Source organism: Cherax quadricarinatus, chromosome 1, assembly GCF_038502225.1.
Source record: "Cherax quadricarinatus isolate ZL_2023a chromosome 1, ASM3850222v1, whole genome shotgun sequence".
In the NCBI taxonomy this organism is placed as follows: domain Eukaryota; kingdom Metazoa; phylum Arthropoda; class Malacostraca; order Decapoda; family Parastacidae; genus Cherax; species Cherax quadricarinatus.
In genome coordinates this window covers 3089265-3115461 of record NC_091292.1, presented here as the reverse complement: position 1 = coordinate 3115461, position 26197 = coordinate 3089265, and the positions used below count along the sequence as shown (strand labels likewise).

Sequence of the window (26197 nt, the reverse complement as noted above, 5' to 3'; positions counted from 1 at the left end):
ATGATGTCCATTTTTATCCTAACTACAACAAAAAATTTCATCATATTCATTTTATGTGTGTGCACATTCATGCTTCACATTTAAGAACAGTACTCTATTTATAGTAGAATTCACTGGATGGACAAATAATTTCTTGCAAGCTTGATGATATGCTTATTGAATAGAATTTAATGGATGTAAAATTGTCACTTGAAGAAGACCTCAATACAGTACTGTACTAAAAATTTTCATTAAACATAAGAGTGAAGCTTATAAGTGTTTAGTGTAGCTCACTAGTTTTGCTGACCTGTGTTGTTTGCAGAAGAGGTCAAGGTATGGATGGATCCAGTCGAGCTGCAGCGTGAGAAAGGGTACCGCTGATCAGATTCACGGTCTTCTGTGGATGGGTTAGACTATATCTTACTTTAGTGTAGTACTATATTTGTCACAGAATTTAAAAAACTGCAGCGGAGTATGAAAAATAAGAATATGGTATGAAGAGTACTGCAGATCATTACTCCGAGTCAAGAAACTTCAAGAAGTAATGAAAAGAGTACTTCTTTAATATGTAAAGTAACTTCAATAGTACTGTATAAATTATTTTTGTTTATAAATTTAAGTTTGTGAAACAAAATAACAGCTTGAGACTCCTATTGTCAGTCTAGCACTGTATCTACCAAGAGTGATACTGTATTATACAACAGATTGAAATATATGAGAGATACAGTGATAAGCAAATTCCACCTTGAATGCTATAGGAGATTTACCACCCAAGTTTAATGCAGTTAAGGGCAAGCCTGGTCAACTAAATATTTTCTAAATTACTGTACAATAATGAGTAAAGTAAATTAACTTCACAGGAGAAAATGCTATACATTATGAGACCTTTTCCTCATAAATCAGCTGACCAGATTTAATCTCTACACTTCTGCCAAAAGTATGGATTCATACTCAGATATTCCCTTTTGCTATAATTGAATCATCCAGTTAACCCTTTGAGGGTTTCGGCTTACGACCCAGGGTTTTTGACGTACTAGTACGCCTAAATTCTAGTGCCCTCAAATTTAGTGGGAGAAAGCTGGTAGGCCTACATATGAAAGAATGGGTCTATGTGGTCAGTGTGCACAGTATAAAAAAAATCCTGCAGCAAACAGTGCATAATGAGAAAAAAAAAAAACTTTGACCGTTTTTTTGGAATAAAACAGCGACTTTGCACTGTATTTTTGTATGGTATTTATTGTTGTATTCTAGTTTTCTTGGTCTCATTTTATAGAATGGAAGACATATTACAGAAATTGAGATGATTTTGACTGGTTTTACAATGAAAAGTACCTTGAAATTGAGCTCAAAGTAGCAGAAATGTATGGAGAATACATTTTTGCTAATTTTACTGTAAAAAACCTTAAGACGCCTATAACAATCGGTGCCATTTACCGGATACCCCACACTAACATCCCAAACTTCAGTGAGAAATTAAAGGCACTAATAACAAACAGACAAATGAATAAGCACCACCTTCTCTTAGCTGGAGACTTCAACATCAACCTTGGCCTACTAGATGATCAGCCTGTAACTGATTTCATCAACAATATGAACAACACACTTCTCATACCAACAATAGCTAAACCAACCAGGCTCACTGAAACAAGTGCAACCATAATAGACCACATATGGACCAATATACTAGCCCCCCTTAAATCAGGGATAATCACATAGCACTACAGACCACTACCCTACCTTCCTCTTGACAAACATTAGTAAACCACCACTTGAATACAACAAAGTCTCATTTAGACTCCATGATGAGGCCTCAATAAGGAAGTTCACAGCTGACCTAGAGACTGTTGACTGGCCTACAGAATTCTCCAAGGCCAATGGTATTGACGACTGAACAGACATTTTTCTTAACAAACTACTTAGACTATACAACAAACATTGTCCTATAAAAACGAAACAGATCACAAACAAACGGCTTGGTTGCCCATGGCTAACCAGCACCATTCTGAAATCCATTGATAAGAAACACCAATATGAAAAGCAATATAGACAGGGCTTAATACACAAAGATATTCTTAAACACTATTCATCAGTCCTCACCAAAGTAATAAAGAAAGCCACACAACTATACTACTCCAGTAGATTCACTGACACAAGAGGAGATATAAAAAAGACCTGGAAAACACTCTCTCAGATTCTAGGGACCCACAAACTGAAAAAAAAAAAGAATATTGTCCTAACTAAACCTAATGAAACACCAGTGCAACCCACCGACACAGCTAACAAGATAAACGACTTCTTCTCAACCATAGGTTCTAATCTCGCCAATAAAATCCCACGTACCAATGCCCATGCCGGGGACTTCCTAGCTGGGAATTTCCCAAATTCCTTCTATCTTGCTCCAACTGAGCCCACGGAAGTCACCGAGATTATAAAGTCACTTAAAAATAACTCAGGGAATCTGTCTCATGTCCCACCATTATTGTACAAGAGAGTGGCCCATGTCCTCTCGCATACTATCTCATTGCTTTTTAACAAGTCACTAGAAGCTAGCACCTTCCCCGAAATTACTCAAGACGGCAAGGGTTACACCAATACATAAAGGTGGTGACCCTACAGATTTAACCCTTTCAGGGTCCAAGGCCCAAATCTGGAGTCACGCACCAGTGTCCAAGAATTTAAAAAAAAAAAATTTGTTATTTTTTCTTATGAAATCGTAGAGAATCTTTTTGTGAAGGTAATAAAACAAGAAGTACGAAATTTGGTGGAAAATTGACGAAATTATGCTCTCGCGAATTTTGATGTGTCAGCGATATTTACGAATCGGCGATTTTGCCGACTATGACTCCCATTTTAGGCCAATTACATTATTCCAATCAACCAAATTCTTAGCTATTTCACTAGTATTACTTCTATTCTATCGATTGAGCACAAGAAATCGCCAAGTCAACTGTTTCAACTACAAAATAAAGTGATCGGAAATTGTTAATTTGGCCAATTTAACACAAAGTTCAAAATATTCCAATTTCAAAATAGGGTCCAGAATAAACAATGTAGGCATTCCTGGCACTAAACTAACATTTCCTCTGTTCATTAGTTATATTTTGAGGCTTTACAAATAAATTCCATTTTGATTTTTTATTCACATAATTGAATTTTTATTCACACCAAAAAATAGAAGATTTACTGTTATGCAATACTGTAATAATTGTATAAATATCATCACCATATTTGTGAATGTATATTAGACCCACCAGCTGGCGTGTATTAGATGTGTGAGGTCGTTTGTTTACTCTTGAATATCGGCAAAAATTTAACATTTCCGCTACTTTGAGCTCAGTTTCAAGCCATTTCCAGTGCTAAAACCAATCGAAATCATCTCTATTTCTGTAATATGTCTTCCATTCTATCAAATGAGACCAAGAAATCGCAAATACAACTATAAAAAACATGCGAAAAAACACTGCAAAGTTGCTGTTTTAATCGAAAAATCATGATTTCAGTTTTTTTTTCTCATTATACACAGTGTGCTGCAGGATCTGTTTTATGTGGTGCACACATACCACATAGATGTATTCTCTCATATCTAGGCCCAAATGTACCACTCACAGTTTATCAGAGTGAGCTGAGCTCATGGCGTAGATCTACGGTTTGGACACTCACCGTAAAGCCGTAGATCTACGGGACGGACCCTGAAAGGGTTAAACAACTATAGGCCAATATCAAACTTACCATTGCTATCCAAAATCTTTGAGAAACTCGTGCACAGGAGACTATATTCATTTATAACGTCACAAAACATACTCAACCCCTGCCAATTTGGATTCAGGAAAAATAAAAGCACTAACGATGTAATTATAAAAATGCTAGATCTACTTTACACAGCAATGGAAAATAAGGAATATCCACTAGGAATTTTTATTGACCTAAGAAAAGCTTTTGACACAGTAGACCACAGCATCCTACTCCACAAACTTGACTATTATGGTATAAGAGGCCATGCGCTTGCATATTTCAAATCTTACCTTACTAATAGGTATCAGTATGTCACCATTAAAGACACAGCATCAACAACACAGCCACTTGATACTGGAGTTCCGCAGGGAAGTGTCCCTGGTCCCCTGCTCTTCCTCATATACATCAATGATCTTCCAAACGTATCTCGACACCTGAACCCCATTCTCTTTGCTGACGACACGACTTATGTCATCTCTCACCCTAATCTTGCAACCCTCAACACCATTGTTAATGAGGAGCTGATCAAAATATCGACTTGGATGACAGCCAATAAACTTACGCTTAACGTTGACAAAACCTACTACATTATGTTTGGTAGCAGAGCAGGAGATGTGCAAATTAACATTAAGATCGACAACACTCTAATTACCAGGCATAATGAGGGCAAATTCCTAGGCCTATACCTCGACAACAACCTGAACTTCAGCACCCATATCCAACACATAACCAAAAAAGTATCCAAAACGGTTGGGATCCTCTCCAAGATACGATACTACGTGCCGCAAACTGCCCTTCTCACACTATACCATTCACTTATATATCCATACCTCACCTATGCTATCTGTGCTTGGGGTTCAACTGCAGCAACACACCTAAAGCCAATAATAACCCAACAAAAAGCCGCAGTAAGAATAATCACTAAATCCCATCCCTGGCAACACACCCCCCCACTCTTCATAGATCTAAACTTACTCCCTGTTCAGTACATCCACACTTACTACTGTGCAATCTACATCTACAGGACCTTAAATTCCAATATTAACCTTGACCTAAAACGCTTTCTTGATAGTTGTGACAGAACCTACAGGCACAACACCAGACACAAACATCTCTATGACATTCCCCGTGTCCGACTAAACCTTTACAAAAATTCAATGTATGTCAAAGGCCCTAAAATCTGGAACACCTTACCTGAAAATTCCAAAACTGCAGACACATTCATCACTTTCAAAACTACCATCAGAAAACATCTTATCTCCCTGATACACCCTGTCAACTAATAATACGAATACCACCTGGTGGTTCACACTTACACTCACTGACCCATTTGACCATAAACAGAAATATCAATCTCAATCTCAAAATAATGAATCTTAACTAGTCATAAGTTGGCCTGTGATACTCCAATACTGAAACTATGTATAGTGCCAAAACAAAAGCATTCACATTGCAAAAGTCACAACTAGTATTTAGTCACTTAGCCATAATACCAAATTATCTCATAATTTTGTAACATTTTAAACCTAAGATTTAATATAAGTCTGCCCGAAATGCCTAGCCATGCTAGGCGTTCTAGTGGTACACTCTGGAATTATTATTTTACTACATGTAAACCACACAATAACCAAATTCTGTAAACTCAGCATTGTAATACTTATAGAGAATAAAGTTTGAATTGAATTGAATTGAAAGTTCAAAAGTAAACAAATCATGCCAAGCATCCAATACACGTCAACTGGTGAGTCTAATATTCTTTCGCAAGTGCACCAATATTATTTATACCATTTTTTACACTAATGCAGTAGTCTGCATAACAGTAAATCTTCTATTTTTTTGAGAATAAAAATTCAAAGTGGAAAGCAAAATAATGTAAAAGGGGCCTTGAGACGTGACTAATGAACAGAGGAAATGTCATTTTAGTGCCAGGAATGTCTTTCTTGTTTATTCTGGACCCTATTCGGAAATTGGCATCTTTTGAAATGTGTGAAATTGGCAAAATTGCTAAATTCTGACCACTGTACTGGATAGTTTTAATTGGTAAATGGGTGGTTTCTTGCACTCATTCGATAGAAAAAAGGGAGTTCTAGCGAAATATTCATGTTTTTTTGTCGACTAGTACAGTGGAATTGGCCGAAAATGGGGCTCAAAGTGGGCAAAATCGCCGATGCGTAAACATCGCCAAGACCGCTAACTTTGCGAGTGCATAATTCCGTAAGTTTTCCATCAAATTTCATACTTTTGGTGTCCTTATGATCGGGAAAAGATTCTCTATCTTTTCATAAGAAATTTTTTTATTTTTTTTTTTAAATTTGGCCGACCCTGAGAACGAGTCTCGGAGAGGGTCTGTCTGTCGACCCTCAAAGGGTTAAAAGCATACCTTTATACCTTCGATGAGTTCTGAGTTTTTTCTACTCCCAGAGCCTAGTCTTGAGCCAGGCACGTCTGGTGCTAGCCTAGTCAACCAGGATGCTGCTGCTGCTAGCCTGGTCAACCAGGCTGTTGCTGCTGGTGGCCCACTGACCCACATATCCATCACAGCCTGGTTGATCTGGTACCTGGTGAAGATACTTGTCTAGTTTCCTCTTGAAGACTTCTACACTTGTCCCAGGAGTGTTTTTGATATCTTCTGGTAAGATGCTGAATAGTCTGGGGTCATGAATGTTGATACAGTATTCCCTTATTGTGCCCACTGCACCCCTACTTTTCACTGGCTTTATTTTGCACTTCCTCCTACATCTCTCACTCCAGTGTGTTATGGCAGTATGCACATTTGAGACGAGGACCTCAAGTGCTTTCCAAGTATATATTATCATGTACATCTCTCTCTCCTCTGCTCCAGTGAATACATATTTAAGACTAAGGCTTTCCCAATAATTTAAATATTTTATTGGCTTTATGTAGGCCATAAACAATATCTATCTGTTCCAGCTCAGATATTTCTCCTGCCTTGAATGGGGCCATCAACACTTAGCAAGTACAGTGGACCCTCGACTAACGCTATTAATCCGTTCCTGAGAGCTCATTGTTAGTCAAAATTATCGTTAGTCAAGTTAATTTTCCCCATAAGAAATAATGGAAATCAAATTAATCCGTGCAAGACACCCAAAAGTATTGAAAAAAAAAAAAATTTTAACACATGAAATATTAATTTTAATACACACAAACTGAAGAAGACATGCACAGTTACATGACACTTACCTTTATTGAAGATCTGGTGATGATTGATGGGATGGGAGGAGGGGAGAGTGTTGATGGTGTTAGTGTTTAGAAGGGGAATCCCCTTCCATTAGGACTTGAGGTGGCAAGTCCTTTTTCGGGGTTACTTCCCTTCTTCTTTTAATGCCACTAGGACCAGCTTGAGAGTCACTGGACCTCTGTCACACAACATATCTGTCCATAGAGGCCTGTACCTCCCGTTCCTTTATGACATTCCTAAAGTGTTTCACAACATTGTCAGTGTCACAATTAAACACTTGTTCAGGTTTCATTTCTTCACTGTCTATGTACTCCTTGAATTCCTGCACATATTTTTCAGCTGCTTTTTGGTCCAAACTGGCAGCCTCACCATGCCTTATCACACTATGTATGCCACTACGATTCTTAAATCTCTCAAACCAACCTTTGCTGGCCTTAAATTCACTCACATCACCACTAGTTGCTTGCATTTTTCTAATTAAATCCTCATGCAACTTCCTAGCCTTTTCACATATGATCGCTTGAGAGATACTATCTCCTGCTATCTGTTTTTCGTTTATCCACACCAATAACAGTCTCTCAACATCTTCTATCACTTGCGATCTCAGTTTCAAAAACATAGTTGCACCTTTGGCAAGAACAGCTTCCTTGCTTGCCGTTTTTTTGGCCACAATAGTAGCGATGGTTGATTGGGGTTTTGTGTACAGCCTGGCCAGCTCGGAGACACACTCTCCACTTTCATACTTAGCAATGATCTCTTTCTTCATATCCATAGTAATTCTCACCCTTTTTGCTGTAGGGTTGGCACTAGAAGCTTTCTTGGGGCCCATGGTGACTTTTTTGCAGGTGCAATCACTAAAAAGGCTGTGATAATATGAAATGTTCCGATTGTATGCTTGGAAGCGACCGCGGTGGCTGGCTGGCTTGTAAACACTGGCCAGAAGTGGACGCGTCTCAGACAGAACGAAGTGTTGGTCAAGTTTTTTAGTGCTAGTTGAGGCAAAAATTTTGCGTTAAAATGTATCGCTGGTCGGATTTATCATTAATCGATGCCATCGTTGTTCGAGGGTCCACTGTATTCCAAAGGTGAGAGAACAAAGTAAACATTTGTTTGTTTACTGTAGTTGCTTATCACAGGTTATTTTCTATGCAAGAAACATGTGTAAAATTATGAAGAAATACCACTTACATAGTACAACCAAGCTCTATTATTCTGTACAATAAAGAACTATCATAAGCTGCTTTTATTTTGATTACATTCCCATTTTTTTTTTCAACAAACTGGCCATATCCCAACAAGGCAAGGTGGCCTAAAAAGAAAAACGAAGGTTTCTCTTTTTAAATTTAGTAATGTATACTGGAAAAGGGGGTTACTAGCCCCATGCTCCTGGCATTTTAGTCGCCTCTTCTGACACGCATGGCTTGTGGAGGAAGAATTCTGTTCCACTTCCCCATGGAAACCTAGAGTTTTTGTCTTCCATATACAGTGGACCCTCAACTAACGATCAGCTCCTAACTCGACCAGTTATGTAAGTGTATTTTTGTAAGTGCTTTTGTACATGAATTTTTGGGGGTCTGAAATGGACTAATCTAATTCACAATATTCCTTATGGGAACAAATTCGGTCGGTAACGGCACCCGAACAGACGTCTGAAATGAAATAATATCGTTAGTCGAGGGTCCACTGTATTTTGGATGTCACAGAGGTCCATACTCAGATAGTCAACTATCTGACCACCTGGAGACCAGGCTCAGTTGCTGCACTAAGGAGATGTGTAAGTACTTCACTTCACCCATGCAAGCTTCTGCTTACATTTTGAGTTACAGTATATTTTTACACCAATTTCAGACATAATATATCAATACCTAACCAGGATAGCAAGTCTACTCTTTTACTTCATGTTAGTGATCATGATAAACTACACAACAGTTTGTAGAAAGTAAATAAGAAAGTAATACAGTACTGCCACCATCTGGAAATCTGATACATATTGTTAAGAACTAGTACAGTGGACCCCCGCTTAACGATCACCTCCAAATGCGACCAATTATGTAAGTGTATTTATGTAAGTGCGTTTGTACGTGTATGTTTGGGGGTCTGAAATGGACTAATCTACTTCACAATATTCCTTATGGGAACAAATTCGGTCGGTACTGGTACCTGAACATACTTCTGGAATGAATAAAGATCGTTAATCGGGGGTCCACTGTATTATTAAAGTTTTTTTTACTATGGAGTTTAGATTATGAAGATAGTGCCAACTTGTCATTACCAGTGTATTAAACACAACCTTAAAGAGATGTATTTCAGTCACTGTGGGCCAAACCAAGATATCCACGCTCATGCTCTCCAACTTCTCATTGAAAAAATTTAGTGTATTACACAGACTTATTAAGCAACACTTTTATTTTCAGGAGGGTAATTTATTTTATGGACTAGTTTCACACTGTGCTGCAGTATCCTTATGTCATACAGTACTGCAAGGTATTGATGAGATATAAGAAACATACCATAAGAAACTGGCATAACATGAAAACATTTGAACCATACTTTTCACTTCAGACTGCACACAGGATCATGTGGGTTTAGAGAAAATGTGCAGCTAGTGTGGTGTAGCACTATTTATTACTGCTCCACAAGTTTAGAACAACATCACTTAAAAACTGATTTGAAAACTGATAAACAGGGAGTGACAGTGGCAAATAATAACAGAGTACATACAAGCCTTCAATTCATAAACCATACCATGGGTGAGGAGAGAACCCACGATCTGAGAGTCTCAAAACTCCAGGCCGTCGTGTTAGCCACTGGACCAGCTAGCCACAATAAGATTTGCCCAACTAGGCTAACGCGGCGGTCTGGAGTTTTGAGACTCTCAGATCGCGGGTTCTATCCCCGCCCATGGTATGGTTTGTTTGCAATCGTGTCATTACAATTTCGTGAGTCATGTTAACGGCTTTGAGGGGACTTGAGCTAGAGTTCGTCACGGCCACGCTAGCTGGAGATTCGTCTGTAAAAACGTGCATTTGTGGTCACAGTGGTGCCTATGCTAACCTTCCCATGGTGTAGAAATATACCTAGTTGGGCGATTCTTATTGTGGCTAGCTGGTCCAGCGGCTAATGCGAGGGTCTGGAGTTTTGAGACTCTCAGATCACGGGTTCTATCCCCGCCCGTGGTATGGTTTGTTTGCAATCGTGTTATTACGATTTTGTGACTCATGTTAACTACTTCAATTCATAGTACTGTACAATATAAACATTGGAAGCTTGAGGTTCATCTAAAGGATCATTCTCAAGCTATCACGTTGGAGAGAAACTGCATAAAATACCAACACAATGGAAAATAAGACAAATGCAGTGCAATGAAATCCTTTATTGAAGACATTATGTCCACACAGTGGGCTTTGTCAGGTCAGGTTTGTGATGTCAAAAAGCCCATTGTGTAAAGATAAAGATTTTATTTCTTTGTAAAGGTTACCAGCCAGCCACCTGACCAGCCAGCCAGCCACCTGACCAGCCAGCCAGCCACCTGACCAGCCAGCCAGCCACCTGACCAGCCAGCCAGCCACCTGTCCAGCCAGCCAGCCACTTGTCCAGCCAGCCAGCCAGCCAGCTGCCTGACCAGCCAGCCAGCCAGCCACCTGACCAGCCAGCAAGCCAGCCACCCAGCCAATGTTGTTTACACTAATTCATACTGTCTTCCCCACCCCCACACTGCCTTCCCCATCTTCAGTGACACTTCAATCTGTGTTAGAACTATCACTTGGGAAGAGAATATTCTCTCAGTCTTAGGTCTAGCTCTACTGCTCACTTTCAATATGAAAGTGTAAACAAGTTATCAGGCTTTTGTATGCATCTGAAAGTGAAAAATGGCTGTGTTTCACTTTACAGCAGTAACCCAAAACCTAACCTGCTGTATAAGCGGGGCCCCTCCTGTATTATGAACAATCATAGCTCTGCTTTTGTAGCTATAAATAGGTAACTGCATCACTACTTCCCATAACACACACACACTATTTCACCCTCTGTCAACACACACACCCCACTCCATCTCCTGTCTTAACACACTAACACTGTGTGACAAATTTACAAGTGATCAGCATAAAACTCTTGTTGTTGCCTCTAAATCAACTTGTACTTGTAAGGGCACTAAACACTTTAGGGGATGATACAGCACCTGGGGCAATGGAAGGCATTCAGACTTGATTCAAGGAATTGGAGCACAGGTACAATTCCTTAGATCAAGAACCCCCTCACTACAATCAAGGAACCTTCCCTGTAGTGTACTTGATGTTCAGACCAAGGACTAAAGCCAGTGAAATACCCATTCCATTATTTTTTTAATTTTAGAGAAGGCCAAGAACTTGTGGATTTGTAAGTTTATAGACTAGTGACCATTGTCCAAAAAATTTATGTCGAAGTATTTACTGAAATATTGCTCCAATAGCATTAACCCTTTCAGGGTTGAGAGGCCCTCTCCTAAACTCGTTCTCAGGGTCGAAAATTTTTTGGAAATTTTTTTTTTGTGAAATGATAGAGAATCTTTTCCCGATCATAATGACACTAAAAGTATGAAATTTGATGGAAAACTTACAGAATTATGCTCTCGCGAAGTTAGCAGTCTCGACGATGTTAACGCATTGGTAATTTTGCCTATTTTGAGCCCTATTTTCAGTCAATTCCAGTGTACTAGTCGACAAAAATCATATCTATTTCGCTAGAACTCCATTTTTTCTATTGAATGAGTACAAGAAAGCACCCATTTACCGATTTCAACTATCCAATAAAGTGGTCAGAAATTGGCAATTTTGCCAATTTCACACAAATTTCAAAAGATGCCAATTTCCAAATAGGGTCCAGAATAAACAAGACAGACATTCCTGGCACTAAAATAAAATTTTCTCTGTTCATTAGTCATGTCCCCAGGCCCCTCTTACATCTCTTTTGCTTTCCACTTTGAATTTTTATTCTCACAAAAAATAGAAGATTTACTGTTATGCAGACTACTGCAATAGTGTGGAAATGGGGTAGAAATGGTATAAATAATATCAGCATACTTGTGAAAAATATTAGACTCGCCAGCTGACGTGTATTGGACGCTTGGCATGATTTGTTTACTTTTGAACTTTGGTAAAAATTGAACATTTCTGCTAATTTGAGCTCAATTTCAAGGTACTTTTCATTACAAAACCAATCAAAATTATCTCAATTTCTGTAACATATCTTCCATTCTATAAAAGGAGACCAAGAAAACTAAAATACAACCATAAATACCATAAGAAAATACACTGCAAAGTCGCTGTTTTAAACCAAAAACATGGTCGAAATTTTTTTTTTCTCATTATGCACTGTGTGCTGCAGGATTTTTTTTATACTGTGCACACTGGCCACATAGACCCATTCTTTCATATGTAGGCCTACCAGCTTTCTATCACTAGATTTCATGGCACTAGCATTTAGGCGTTCTAATATGTCAATAGCCCTGGTGTGTAAGCCATACTAGTACGTCGGAAACCCTGAAAGGGTTAATATTAAAATTTATAATAAAGCATAATTAGAATTTTTATGAGGTACCATAAATTTAACCCGTAAACGGTCCAAACGTAGAGTATATATGTATACGTTTTTTCAACATTTGAAAGTATGTAAAAAAAGTAGATCTTCTTTTTGTTTTTTTACAATTGAAAATGTGTAAAAAAACTTTGATCTACTTTTTTTTTTGTTATATTTGAAAATGTGTAAAAAAAAAACGTAGATCTACTTTTGTAGCACTACACATGTGAACGTAGATCTATTTGGACCATTTATGGGTTAACAAGCTTTTATCAAATTGCATGGCTGGTTTAGATTTTAAACTAGGCATAATAGAGGCTCTCTTTGCATTGCAACCCATTATTGTAAACACATAATCTCAATGTACTACTTGGAAATAAATAAATAAATTTTAATTTGAAATTTGAATTTGATTATTTTACTGAAAGTTTAGGTATCCATATTTTCTTGAGTACTGGTTTAATAGTGTTAATATGGAACAGCTGTATCAAAATTCCATATAGTACACATATTTTTCAATACAGAAATTTATGAAATTTGTATAAAAACTATCAAGAAAATTTTCAAAAAATTTTCTGGGCTGGTCTGACTTTTAATCAGCAAAACCAAAAATTCAAGCTGCTGTACTGTATTAATTTAACCCTCCAGCAAAAGACTGCATGCAGTCACCTCCAGTCGGCTCCAAACATGAATTTGCCACAACAAAATGAAATTGTTCATACGAGTTTCTGCATTATTTTTTATAATACTGTAAATTTCCATACTTGCACTTTACTTTTCCTAAAAGCAATACATGATTAAAATGATACTGTACTGTAGTTTTTAATTTTATTATAGAGAACTATGAAAGTTCAGTATGGTGCTGTATACTGACCTACCATAAATGTATCTTACATATGAGACAAATGTATCTTACAATGAGACAAATCAATATAATATATACATCTTTTTATATGCACAGTATTTGATGGTGAAATACTGTATGTAAATTACATTTCTTATTTTAATTTTAGGATGCCAAGAAAAACGGTGTATTTGCGATTTGCTCCTTAAACCATCTCTTTTGCAGAGTTAAAAATAGTAAAATTAAGAATGAAAACTAGTTTCTCATTTTTCCTATTTAAATTAAGAGATATTTTTAATTTTTTACATTTAGGACTCTATATGAAGGAAGGAGAGGCGGCAGTGTGGATAAAAATCTACATTACAATTTACTGTACTCCAGGAGTCTTTCTGGAGTAAGTAACTTTATTCAGGTACAGGTACACATAAATACAGTTACATTGATTATTGGAGAGTTGCAGACCACACCTCCCAATGCATGACCTGATCAACCAGGCTGTTGGTGGTAGCCACATAAAGTCCAATGTAAGCACCACAACCCAGCTGATTAGGCACTGACTTGAGAAACTTGTCCAGTTCCTTCTTGAAGACAGCCAAGGGATTGTTAGTAATCCCACTTAAGTATATTCAAAGAGGACAATTTTCAGTTATTCCATTATGGAAAGTTTGAGGAAATAAAGGCAGGAGCAGAGTATAAAACAGTGGCTTGGACATCCAGCTTGTGTGTGCATGCTAAAGAGGAACGAGTGGTAGAGGCCAAGTGGTTTTTTTTCATTTGATATGCTGTTGGAGTGTGAGCTAGGTAAAATTTATGAAAGTATTCACGGGAAACCAGTCAGTTGGACTTGAGTCCTGGAGGTAGGAAATACAGTGCCTGAACTCTGAAGAAGGAGGGGTGGAGATGTTGCGGTTTGGAGAGGAATCTGAGCTGTGATGTAGTCGCCCTTTTGGCAAGACAGTGATTGAACAAATGTCAGTGTTGTGTTCTTGTCAGGTCACCCTACCTCAGTGGGAGATGGCTGGAGTGATAAAATCTAGATTTAAGAAAAATCAGCTTTACCAACAACTCCTACCCCTATCAGTCCATTAAATCAAGGGCTCACTCTACATTGTGCAAATTTTGCGTGCATAGCTACATTGTTATGTGCTGTCAGTGTGATACAATTAAAAATATTCCTTGTAACACACTTGTGGCTTATTTGGGCAATTTTACAACAGAAAGCTGTCTGCCTCCTTTTCTGGAGCATTGACAGGAAAAAGTGAGCAATAAAATTCTCAGCCACCCTTGTGTCCAATGGAATCATAATCCAAGAATGTAGTTTCAACTCTATTGAAATTCTTTTGACATGTCCAAATCTACAGTTTCTCTGAACTTTTTTTTTAGGTTAGCTAATTTATTTAAGGCTCGAACATTAAGGAAAATTCTTGATTTAGTAAATCCAATAATTTGTTATATAATTTTTAATCTCGCTTATAAAATGCCAAATGGACTGGTACTGTTTTCAAGACTCCCACTGGAATGGTATGGAGGGTATAAACAGACTAAGCATTATTCTACTCAAAAAAATAGCACTGTGTGAAAGAGTTGAGCAAAAAATTCAACCCTTCCTATGTACTCTTTCAAGGCACCCTATTCAAGGGCTTGTGTTCATTAACCATCACTAAAGTATTTTGTGTTTTTTTCTATCATTTATTTATTCTTCTACAAATAATACATCCTTGTACAGTACTGTACTTCATAACTATTTAGGATCTTCAATTTGTTCTTAAGCTAACTGAACTTGATATAAATATTAACCCTCAACATTAGGCTAATCCAATCATTCAGCAACATGAAATAAATGATATAATTTCTGCACTAACCTTCGATATTTGCTTCAGCCATAATATACTCAGTTTTTGCTTTTACAGCAGAACTTTAAGAACCTGCAAAAGACAAAGAATGATTATATAATAAATATGAACAAAAATGGAGGTTAGCAATTACAGTACTGGTCGGCCATCACTAATCCAGCAATCACTTATCTGGTTCCATCAGTAATCTGGCACTAATTTTGGCTAGCATAATTTCAAATTTCATCATTATACTGACTCAGATCATTATACTGTCTCAAATTTCATCATTATACTGATTCAGAAATTGTGCAGATGGTTGTAAATTCACAGCAGCAAGCCAGTGGAGGAGAAAGCAGTGATGAAAATGAGGAAGATGTAGCAGAAAGTCTATCTATTGATAGGTTAATTAAGTGTATTCTAACATAACTACTCTGTAATCCAGCAAACTCACTAATCCGGCACACTACAGGTCCCAATGATGCTGGATTAGTGATGGCCGACTTGTACCATTATATTCTGCAATTACTGTAGTTAGGTGACCCAAAAAAATTAGAACACATTCACCATCATTCATTTCACAGTTGTCCTGTCAGAAGTACACAGATATCACAATTCAAACGACCCTTTGAACTGCAACATCCTCAACCCCTCAGAGTGCAGGCTCTGTATTTTCCACCTCTATGACTCTTGAATTCAGCTAACCTGTTGCCCCTGAATCCCATCATAAATGTTACCTTGTTCACATTCCAAAAACACAAGCCATAAAAAACATTTATCACCACTTCTATTTAATATGCCCTTTGATCAAGCCTAGAATAGTGTTCTCTGTCATGATTTTTTGCTTTTCGTTTCCTAAACCATCATTCAGAACAAAGCACAGTACAGTGGAACCTCAAAAATCGAACGTATCACATATCGAACGTTTCGAAAATAGGGCCATTTTTTCGGACAAACGGTGTCCCTATTATCGAACGTGCCCCTATTTTTGGACCGCCGGGTATGGGACATGTCTGCAGGCTCGCTCTGTCTGCGTCCCCGCGCAGGCGCCGTGAGCAGTCTAGCTTTGTTTATGCTTGAGTGAACGCTAACCTGCGCTCTCACTCACACATTTTACGATTATTTCGTTGTGTTTAATGCTTGTGGGACTGTGAAATAAGCTGCCATGGGCCCAAAGAAACTTGCTAGTGGTACCCCTGTGGTAAAGAAAGTGAGAAACACTATAGATGTGAAGAAGGAAATAATACAGAAGTATGAGAGTGGTGTGAGACTTGTTGAGCTTGCCAGGATGTATGGGAAAAATAAGTCGACCATCGGTTCTATCCTGGCAAAGAAAGAACAAATCAAGGAAGCTGATGTTGCGAAAGGTGTTAATATGCTAACCAAAAAAAAGACCACAAATAGTTGAAGAGGTTGAGTTGTTGTTGCTGGTGTGGATCAAGGATAAAGAGATTGCAGGTGATAGTGCTTCAGAGACGATTACTTGCGAAAAGGCAAGGAAGTTGCGTGCTGATCTGGTACAGAGCTCCTGGAACCAGTGCTGATAGTGAATTTAAGGCCAGCAGAGGCTGGTTTGACAGATTTAAGAAGCGTAGTGGCATACACAATGTTGTAAGACATGGTGAGGCAGCCAGTTCAGACAAACGGGTGGCTGAGAAGTTTGTACAGGAGTTTAAGGGGTACAAAGACAGTGAAGAATTCAAACCTGAACAAGTGAAACAAGCCATCTTTGCAACAAGTTCAGTGACAGAACCATGTCCCATTTTAGGGAAATGTTAAAGAGGCACCAGAAACAGAGGACTGTGGACAGTTATTTTGTGAGACAGGGGTCCAGTGACTCTCAAGCTGGTCCTAGTGGCATTAAAAGACAGAGAAGGGAAGTAACCCCAGAGAGGGCTTTACCTGAAGTCCTCATGGAGGGGGATTCTCCTTCCAAACACTAACCCCAACTCTCTCTCTCTCTCTCTCTCCTCCTCCCTATCTTCCATATGCCATCACCAATCTTCAATAAAGGTAAGTAAAAATGTTATTTTATATGTATTACTATACATAATTAAAAACTATAGCATTTGTTGTATGTAAAACTGTAATTAATCTCTATGAAATGTATTTTTTGTGTGAATATTTTTGGGTTTCTGGAACGGATTAATTGTATTTCCATTATTTCTTATGGGAAATATTGCTTCGAATTTCAGACTTTTCGAATTTAGAACTAGCTCCTGGAACGGATTAAGTTTGATTTTTGAGGTTCCACTGTATGTACACCTTTTGTCTTATTTGGCACTTTGTGAGACTTTTGAGGGTGGGTGGCATGTGGTAGATCAGTTGTTGATATGTGGGATAGTGTACATGCGGAATGATAGGGATGCACAAATGGCAAATTCGATGCGCACCGTGGATGGAGTTTTGAAAAGATTGAGAGGTTTGAGGGCAGAACAATTAACGTTGCATCAAAGGGTTATAGTCACAAATGTCCTGTTGTATAGCAAGTTATGGCACGTGGTGGCAATATATCCGTTACGATGGAGTGAGGTGCAACGGTTGCAACTGCGGGTATTCAGATTTATATGGGGATCGGGTTGTGACTGGCTAAGTAGAGGGGTGGTGTCGCTTCCCGTTAGCCAGGGGGGGCTGGGGCTTATACCTTTTGAGAAGCGTATGTTGAGTGTGTTTCTGAAAAGGGGGTTTGTGAGGGAGGGGTTGAGCGGGGGGGGGGGGGGCCTGGAAAGACTGCGCCTGGATATGCAACGGTGGTGGAGGGGGAGCGATTTAATGTTTGGGGAGGCTATGTTGCGAGTTTTACTGAAGGTAAGGGATCCGAAACAGCTTAAATTGAAGGTTCTTGAGAGGGTGGGGGGTGGGTCTGTGGTGGCGGCAGTTGAGGGGGCATACCCTATGTATGCATGGGGTTCTGTATGGAAATGTCTTCAACAACTACGTGTAAAACCAAGTGTCAGGGAGGTTATGTTTAGGTTTTTACATGGGATCTTGCCGTCTGGGGTTGTGTTATTTAATAGGAGATTAAGGGAGGGTGGGGAGTGCAAAGCGTGTGGATGTCCGGAAACCATATTTCATGCTGTGTACTTTTGTACTTCTTTAGAAGATGTGAGGGTCTGGCTAAGTAGGGTAGTTAGGTTAGTGGGTGGGGAAGGGTTACAGGTGTTGCAGGTATTAAGTTTAGATATAGGTGGGTGGAGTCAGCAGGTGGTGAATGCGGTTGCGTATGTGGTTACTGATTTTATTTATATATCTTGGGCAATGAGGGAGGTGGGAGTCGAGGAAAGGACAAGAGTGTTAGGGGCCACGATGTATAGAACAAAGTGCCGCAATAGGGATCTTTATGGGGGAAGATGGGAGACACTGGGAATACACTAGACCTCATCTTCACTAACAATGATGATCTGATAAGAAATGTCACCATATCAAAAACAATATACTCAGATCACAACATAATTGAGGTTCAGACATGTATGCGTGGAGCCCCAGACCGACATAATGAGACTAGTCATGAGGGAGCATTCACCAAATTCAACTTCAATAACAAAAACAAAGTGGGACCAAGTAAACCAAGTCCTAACCGATATAACCTGGGAAGATATACTAAGCAACACAGACCCCAACTTATGCCTAGAACAGATTAACTTGGTGGCACTCAATGTATGCACAAGGCTTATTCCTCTAAGAAAAAGGAGGAGTAGATGTACAATAGAAAGAGACAGGCGCTCCCTTTACAGGCGATGGAAAAGAATAACAGAGCGGCTAAAAGAGGTCAATATATCTGAAATGCGTAGGGAGACACTGGTCAGAGAAATAGCAAGCATCGAACTTAAGCTAAAGGAATCTTATAGGAGTCAGGAATCGCGGGAAGAACTAAAAGCCATAAATGAAATCGAAAGAAACCCAAAGTATTTCTTCTCCTATGCCAAATCAAATTCGAGAACAACGTCCAGTATTGGGCCCCTACTTAAACAAGATGGGTCCTACACAGATGACAGCAAGGAAATGAGTGAGCTACTCAAGTCCCAATATGACTCAGTTTTTAGCAAGCCGCTAACCAGACTGAGAGTCAAAGATCAAAATTAATTTTTTATGAGAGAGCCACAAAATTTGGTTAACACAAGCCTATCCGATGTTATCCTGACGCCAAATGACTTCGAACAGGCGATAAATGGCATGCCCATGCACTCTGCCCCAGGGCCAGACTCTTGGAACTCCGTGTTCATCAAGAACTGCAAGAAGCCCCTATCACGAGCCTTTTCCATCCTATGGAGAGGGAGCATGGACACGGGGGTCGTCCCACAGTTACTAAAAACAACAGACATAGCCCCACTCCACAAAGGGGGCAGTAAAGCAACAGCAAAGAACTACAGACCGATAGCACTAACATCCCATATCATAAAAATCTTTGAAAGGGTCCTAAGAAGCAAGATCACCACCCATCTAGAAACCCATCAGTTACACAACCCAGGGCAACATGGGTTTAGAACAGGTCGCTCCTGTCTGTCTCAACTATTGGATCACTACGACAAGGTCCTAAATGCACTAGAAGATAAAAAGAATGCAGATGTAATATATACAGACTTTACAAAAGCCTTCGACAAGTGTGACCATGGCGTAACAGCGCACAAAATGCGTGCTAAAGGAATAACAGGAAAAGTCGGTCGATGGATCTATAATTTCCTCACTAACAGAACACAGAGAGTAGTCGTCAACAGAGTAAAGTCCGAGGCAGCTACGGTGAAAAGCTCTGTTCCACAAGGCACAGTACTCGCTCCCATCTTGTTCCTCATCCTCATATCCGACATAGACAAGGATGTCAGCCACAGCACCGTGTCTTCCTTTGCAGATGACACCCGAATCTGCATGACAGTGTCTTCCATTGCAGACACTGCAAGGCTCCAGGCGGACATCAACCAAATCTTTCAGTGGGCTGCAGAAAACAATATGAAGTTCAACGATGAGAAATTTCAATTACTCAGATATGGTAAACACGAGGAAATTAAATCTTCATCAGAGTACAAAACAAATTCTGGCCACAAAATAGAGCGAAACACCCAACGTCAAAGACCTGGGAGTGATCATGTCGGAGGATCTCACCTTCAAGGACCATAACATTGTATCAATCGCATCTGCTAGAAAAATGACAGGATGGATAATGAGAACCTTCAAAACTAGGGAGGCCAAGCCCATGATGACACTCTTCAGGTCACTTGTTCTATCTAGGCTGGAATATTGCTGCACACTAACAGCACCTTTCAAGGCAGGTGAAATTGCTGACCTAGAAAATGTACAGAGAACCTTCACGGCGCGCATAACGGAGATAAAACACCTCAATTACTGGGAGCGCTTGAGGTTCCTAAAACTGTATTCCCTGGAACGCAGGCGGGAGAGATACATGATTATATACACCTGGAAAATCCTAGAGGGACTAGTACTGAACTTGCACACGAAAATCACTCACTACGAAAGCAAAAGACTTGGCAGACGATGCAACATCCCCCCAATGAAAAGCAGGGGTGTCACTAGCACGTTAAGAGACCATACAATAAGTGTCAGGGGCCCGAGACTGTTCAACTGCCTCCCAGCATACATAAGGGGGATTACCAACAGATCCCTGGCAATCTTCAAGCTGGCACTGGACAAGCACCTAAAGTCGGTTCCTGACCAGCCGGGCTGTGGCTCGTACGTTGGTTTGCGTGCAGCCAGCAGCAACAGCCTGGTTGATCAGGCTCTGATCCACCAGGAGGCCTGGTCATAGACCAGGCCGCGGGGGCGTTGACCCCCGGAACTCTCTCCAGGTAAACAGCATTTACTGAAGGTTATCGTAGATTTAGGTTGAAGGATTTAAGAGATTTAAGTGTAAAGTAAGGGGTTGCGGCGGGCTAGTTTTCTTGAGTATGAAATGTTTATAGATGTTAGCGTGTGTGGTATGTTTGGTAATATAATAAATAAGCTTCTTTTGTGATGTGAGTTTGGTCTGGGTAGTTGTGTAAGATATGTTTTTCACATTGTTTTTAAGAAGGTATTGAATATAATATGTAAGTAGTGTTGTTGCACTACATTATTGTGTGTATAATGTGTGAGAGGGTACATCTCACAGTATTTGTGTGTTTGATGGTTTGAGGTGACACACGGCATGATCTAAGTATGTCTGGATTCTCCTTTTGTCCTCGAAGGTGTTATACAAAGATAGTACTGTGGTGTATGTGATGTGTAGGTTTATATGTATTCAACACATGCTTGTTGTATGTTCCCTTTTCGTTACTTTGTTTCATTTGTCATTTCAATGTACTTTGTATAGCATTATACAATGGTATTGTTCTTTGCCATATGAAGTGTTTTTTAGTTTATGTTATGTTCTAGGTTTTTGTATGTTAAGATGTACTTATAGACTGTCAGCACCCTGATATTAGTTTTTCATGGCTATGTTCTTGACGTAGGTTTTGGCTGTATGGTATACAGATATATCTAGCCAGTTTATAGACGCATTCCTTTTGTGTCTGAGATTTTTGTATACGGGTTTATTGTAACTGTAATGAGTCAGTTTTGAGATCTAAGCTGTTTTTCTTTGTATGTTTATTTGTATTTTGGTATATGTAAAGCTGTAATGTTAGGGATAAGTATGTAGATGTTCTAGTAGGATTATGATGTTAGGTTTTGGTTTATTGATTAATGAGAAGGCTGGAAGCAATTGTTACATTTTCTCATATATATTCTTTTCAATTGTAATGAGTCTTTGTCATATGTCATGTTATATGTAAAATTTATATGTAAGTTAGGTTTTGAGTCATTGAATGTTTATATATGTCAGTTCATGACCCTGTTACTGTGTTTATTTGTAGCTATGTTCTTGCCGTAAGTTATTGTTGTATGTTATACAGCTATATCTTGCGAGTATATAGGTGCAATCCATTTGTGTTAGTTTATTTTGTGTTGGGTTTCTTATGTCAATGGCCAAACCTTCAGGATTGAGATCCATACTGTTTCCTTTTATTTTTATTTTTATGTATACTGTATTGGTTTTAAATAAAAAAAAAATTAATATATGTTATTTAGAACGGGGACTGTACACATGTTAAGGAGGGGAGAAGTGTCAGCTGTGTTTCTGCACTGGCAATAATGATTATTGTAAAAGGAGGGTTTGTAGGATGTGTTGTGGGTTATTTATATGGTTGTAATATGGCCATTATCTATGGTGTTTATTTTCTGTACTCAGATTGTGTATTAGAGGTTTTGCAATGTCTAGTATGGTTTTTAATTTTATACTCTTATACATTATTGTATTTGTTCTATGTTTTAAATAAAAATATAAAAAAAAAAATTTGGCACTTTGGATCTCCAATCCTTCAGCTAGTCTCTATGGAAATATTTCATTAATTTGTCTTTTGCATATGTGTAGAATGTTGTTTTTATTTTTGTTTTGGCTATAAGATAAGATAGTGTTTGGATTTTTAACATGGAGGGAGAGTTAGCCACCCAATAATGTCAGTGCATCATCAAGGACTGTCTCATATTTCCACTGGATGTGACCCACAATAAGCGGCTAACACCCGGGTACCTACTAACTGCTAGGTGAACAAAGGCAGCAGATGTAGTGAAACATGCCCAGCATTTCATTTCTTGCTGGGGATAGATCACAGACTGCTCAGTGAGCCGAGGATGCTATCAACCAAGATATGACCACAAGTATTCCTGAAGATATCACAATTACCATAGGTAAATGCACATACTGGCTATGGAAATCAGTCAATATGTATACTTAACTTGCAGATGTTTTATGTACTGTAAATACTGTATTAGGTAGCATTAAAATAGGCTAGAAGTGTGGAAGAGTGAGAAGGACTAGAGTGGGACCCTGCATAGCATGGATCTGAGTGGGACCCTGCATAGCATGGATCTGAGTGGGACCTGCATAGCATGGATCTGAGTGGGACCTGCATAGCATGGATCTGAGTGGGACCTGCATAGCATGGATCTGAGAGGGACCTGCATAGCATGGATCTGAGTGGGACCTGCATAGCATGGATCTGAGTGGGACCTGCATAGCATGGATCTGAGTGGGACCTGCATAGCATGGATCTGAGAGGGACCTGCATAGCATGGATCTGAGTGGGATCTGCATAGCATTGATTTGAGTGGGACCTGCATTGCATGGATCTGAGTGGGACCCTGCATAGCATGGATCTGAGAGGGACCTGCATAGCATGGATCTGAGTGGGATCTGCATAGCATGGATCTGAGTGGGACCCTGCATAGCATGGATCTGAGTGGGACCCTGCATAGCATGGATCTGAGTGGGACCTGCACAGCATGGATCTGAGTGGGACCCTGCATAGCATGGATCTGAGTGGGACCAGCATAGCATGGATCTGAGCAGGACCCCACATAACATGGATCCGAGTGGGACCCCACACAGCATGGATCTGAGTGGGATGCCACATAGCATGGATCTGAATGGGACCCCACATAGCATGGATCTGAATGGGACCCAACATAGTATGGATCTGAATGGGACCCCACATAGCATGGATCTGAATAGGACCCCACATAGCACAGATCTGAATGGGACCCCACAAAGCATGTATCTGAGTGGGACCAGCATAGCATGGATCTGAGCAGGACCCCACATAACATGGATCTGAGTGGGACCCCACACAGCATGGATCTGAGTGGGATGCCACATAGCAAAGATCTGAATGGGACCCCACATAGCATGGATCTGAATGGGACCCAACATAGCATGGATCTGAATGGGACCCCACATAGCATGGATCTGAATAGGACCCCACATAGCACGGATCTGAATGGGACCCTACAAAGCATGTATCTGAGTGGGACCAGCATAGCATGGATCTGAGTGGAACTTGCATAGCATGGATCTGAGTGGGACCAGCATAGCATGGATCTGAGTGGGACCCACATAGCATGGATCTGAGTGGGACCCCACACAGCATGGATCTGAGTGGGATGCCACATAGCAAAGATCTGAATGGGACCCCACATAGCATGGATCTGAATGGGACCCAACATAGCATGGATCTGAATGGGACCCCACATAGCATGGATCTGAATAGGACCCCACATAGCACGGATCTGAATGGGACCCTACAAAGCATGTATCTGAGTGGGACCAGCATAGCATGGATCTGAGTGGAACTTGCATAGCATGGATCTGAGTGGGACCAGCATAGCATGGATCTGAGTGGGACCCACATAGCATGGATCTGAGTGGGACCCCACACAGCATGGATCTGAGTGGGATGCCACATAGCATGGATCTGAATAGGACCCCACATAGCACGGATCTGAATGGGACCCCACATAGCATGTATCTGAGTGGGACCAGCATAGCATGGATCTGAGTGGGACCCACATAGCATGGATTTGAGTGGGACCCACATAACATGGATTTGAGTGGGACCTGCATAACATGAAGATAAGATTTTGTTCGTTTTTTTTTTTTTTAACCCTGGAGGGTTAGCGACTTACGATAACCCAAGAAAGTGAGTCATCAAGGGACTGTCTGTCTTATCTACACTGGGGTCCTTAAATCTTGTCCCTCAGGATGCGACCCACACCAGTTAACTAACAACCAGGTACCTGCTTGCTTGCTAGGTGAACGGGACAGTAGGTGTAAGGAAACACGCCCAATATTTCCACCCTTGCAGGGGATCAAACCACAGACTGTGTGTGTGTGAACAAGTGTTACCTCGCTGAAGTATATCTTGGGTAGTTTTAAGAATGTGTAGGACCAATATTTGAGTGAGAGAGGTAGGATTTGAGGAGGACCAGTCAAGTATGTAAGTTTATTTAGACACAGGTACACATAAGTACAATTATCATAGTATAAATTACCTAGGATAACTCCCCACACTCACGTACCTGTTCAGTCTATATTTTCCAGCTATTCACAGTTCTTACCTCACTGACACTAACCTGGAAGTTTGTTCCACTCATCTAAAATTCTAGTTTTCAAAACAGTACTTTCCTATATCCTCTCTAAATGTAAATAATCTAAATTTCCCCAACTTGAAGATACTGGTGTGAGTCCTGTCATGGCTACTCTCACCACATTATTCTCTCATCGAGCTTTTAACAAGACCTATTACATCTCACACTTATTTTATATAGACTATGAAACACTTTCAAGGTCGTCCCTTAATAGTTACTGACCTCAACTGAGAGTAAAGGTTATATGAAGGTGTCCTTGTCAAGCGTGTGTGAAATTATTAACATTGTTGGGGTTGTCAAGGGCGACCATCAACTGACTACAAATGCAAATTTTCATTCTTTGAAAAAGTTACAATGTAACTTTTAACTTGTTCATGATTGTGACTTCATCTACCTGGTGTTCATTACTTTTGTAACTTGTAATAAAGTTGGTAGAATTACCGACAATATGTAAAGTAAAAGGACACAAGTGCAACTAATGTGACATTTATTGTGGCAACGTTTCGCTCTCCAGGAGCTTTATCAAGCTCCTGGAGAGCGAAACGTTGCCACAATAAATGTCACATTAGTTGCACTTGTGTCCTTTTACTTTACATACTTTTGTAACTTGTTCAGCTATTATAACTTTGGCGTCCAGTCACTGGACCCATTATGTACCTTTGTAATCTTATGACTACCACCCACAGGATGGGTATGTGGTGACTACCACCCACAGGATGGGTATGTGGTGACTACCCCCCACAGGATGAGTATGTGGTGACTACCACCCACAGGATGGGAATGTGGTGACTACCACCCACAGGATGGGTATGTGGTGACTACCACCCACAGGATGGGTACGCAGTGACTACCACCCACAGGATGGGTACATAGTGACTACCACCCACAGAATGGGTATGTGGTGACTTCCACCCACAGGATGGGTATGTGGTGACTACCACCCACAGGATGGGTATGTGGTGACTACCACCCACAGGATGGGTATGTGGTGATTACCACCCACAGGATGGGTATGTGGTGACTACCACCCACAGGATGGGTATGTGGTGACTACCACCCACAGGATGGGTATGTGGTGACTACCACCCACAGGATGGGTACGCAGTG

At 39.9% G+C, this 26197-nt stretch overlaps 1 protein-coding gene across 2 annotated transcripts in view; it reads right to left on the bottom strand.

The window, feature by feature from the left end:
* bigmax (helix-loop-helix-leucine zipper transcription factor bigmax) overlaps positions 1-25452 on the bottom strand; it is a 63433-nt gene extending 37981 nt beyond the window's left edge. Inside the window, exons 1-3 of one of the 2 annotated variants that reach the window (XM_053773267.2) lie at positions 25313-25452; positions 15170-15232; positions 287-376 (exon numbers count right to left, since the gene is read on the bottom strand). In XM_053773267.2, the coding sequence (XP_053629242.1) occupies positions 287-376; positions 15170-15191 (112 nt within the window). In that variant the 5' untranslated portion in view covers positions 15192-15232; positions 25313-25452. The remainder of the gene's footprint in view (positions 1-286; positions 377-15169; positions 15233-25312) is intronic. The other variant, XM_053773285.2, reaches the window with a different exon arrangement.
* Positions 25453-26197: the final 745 nt, after the last annotated feature.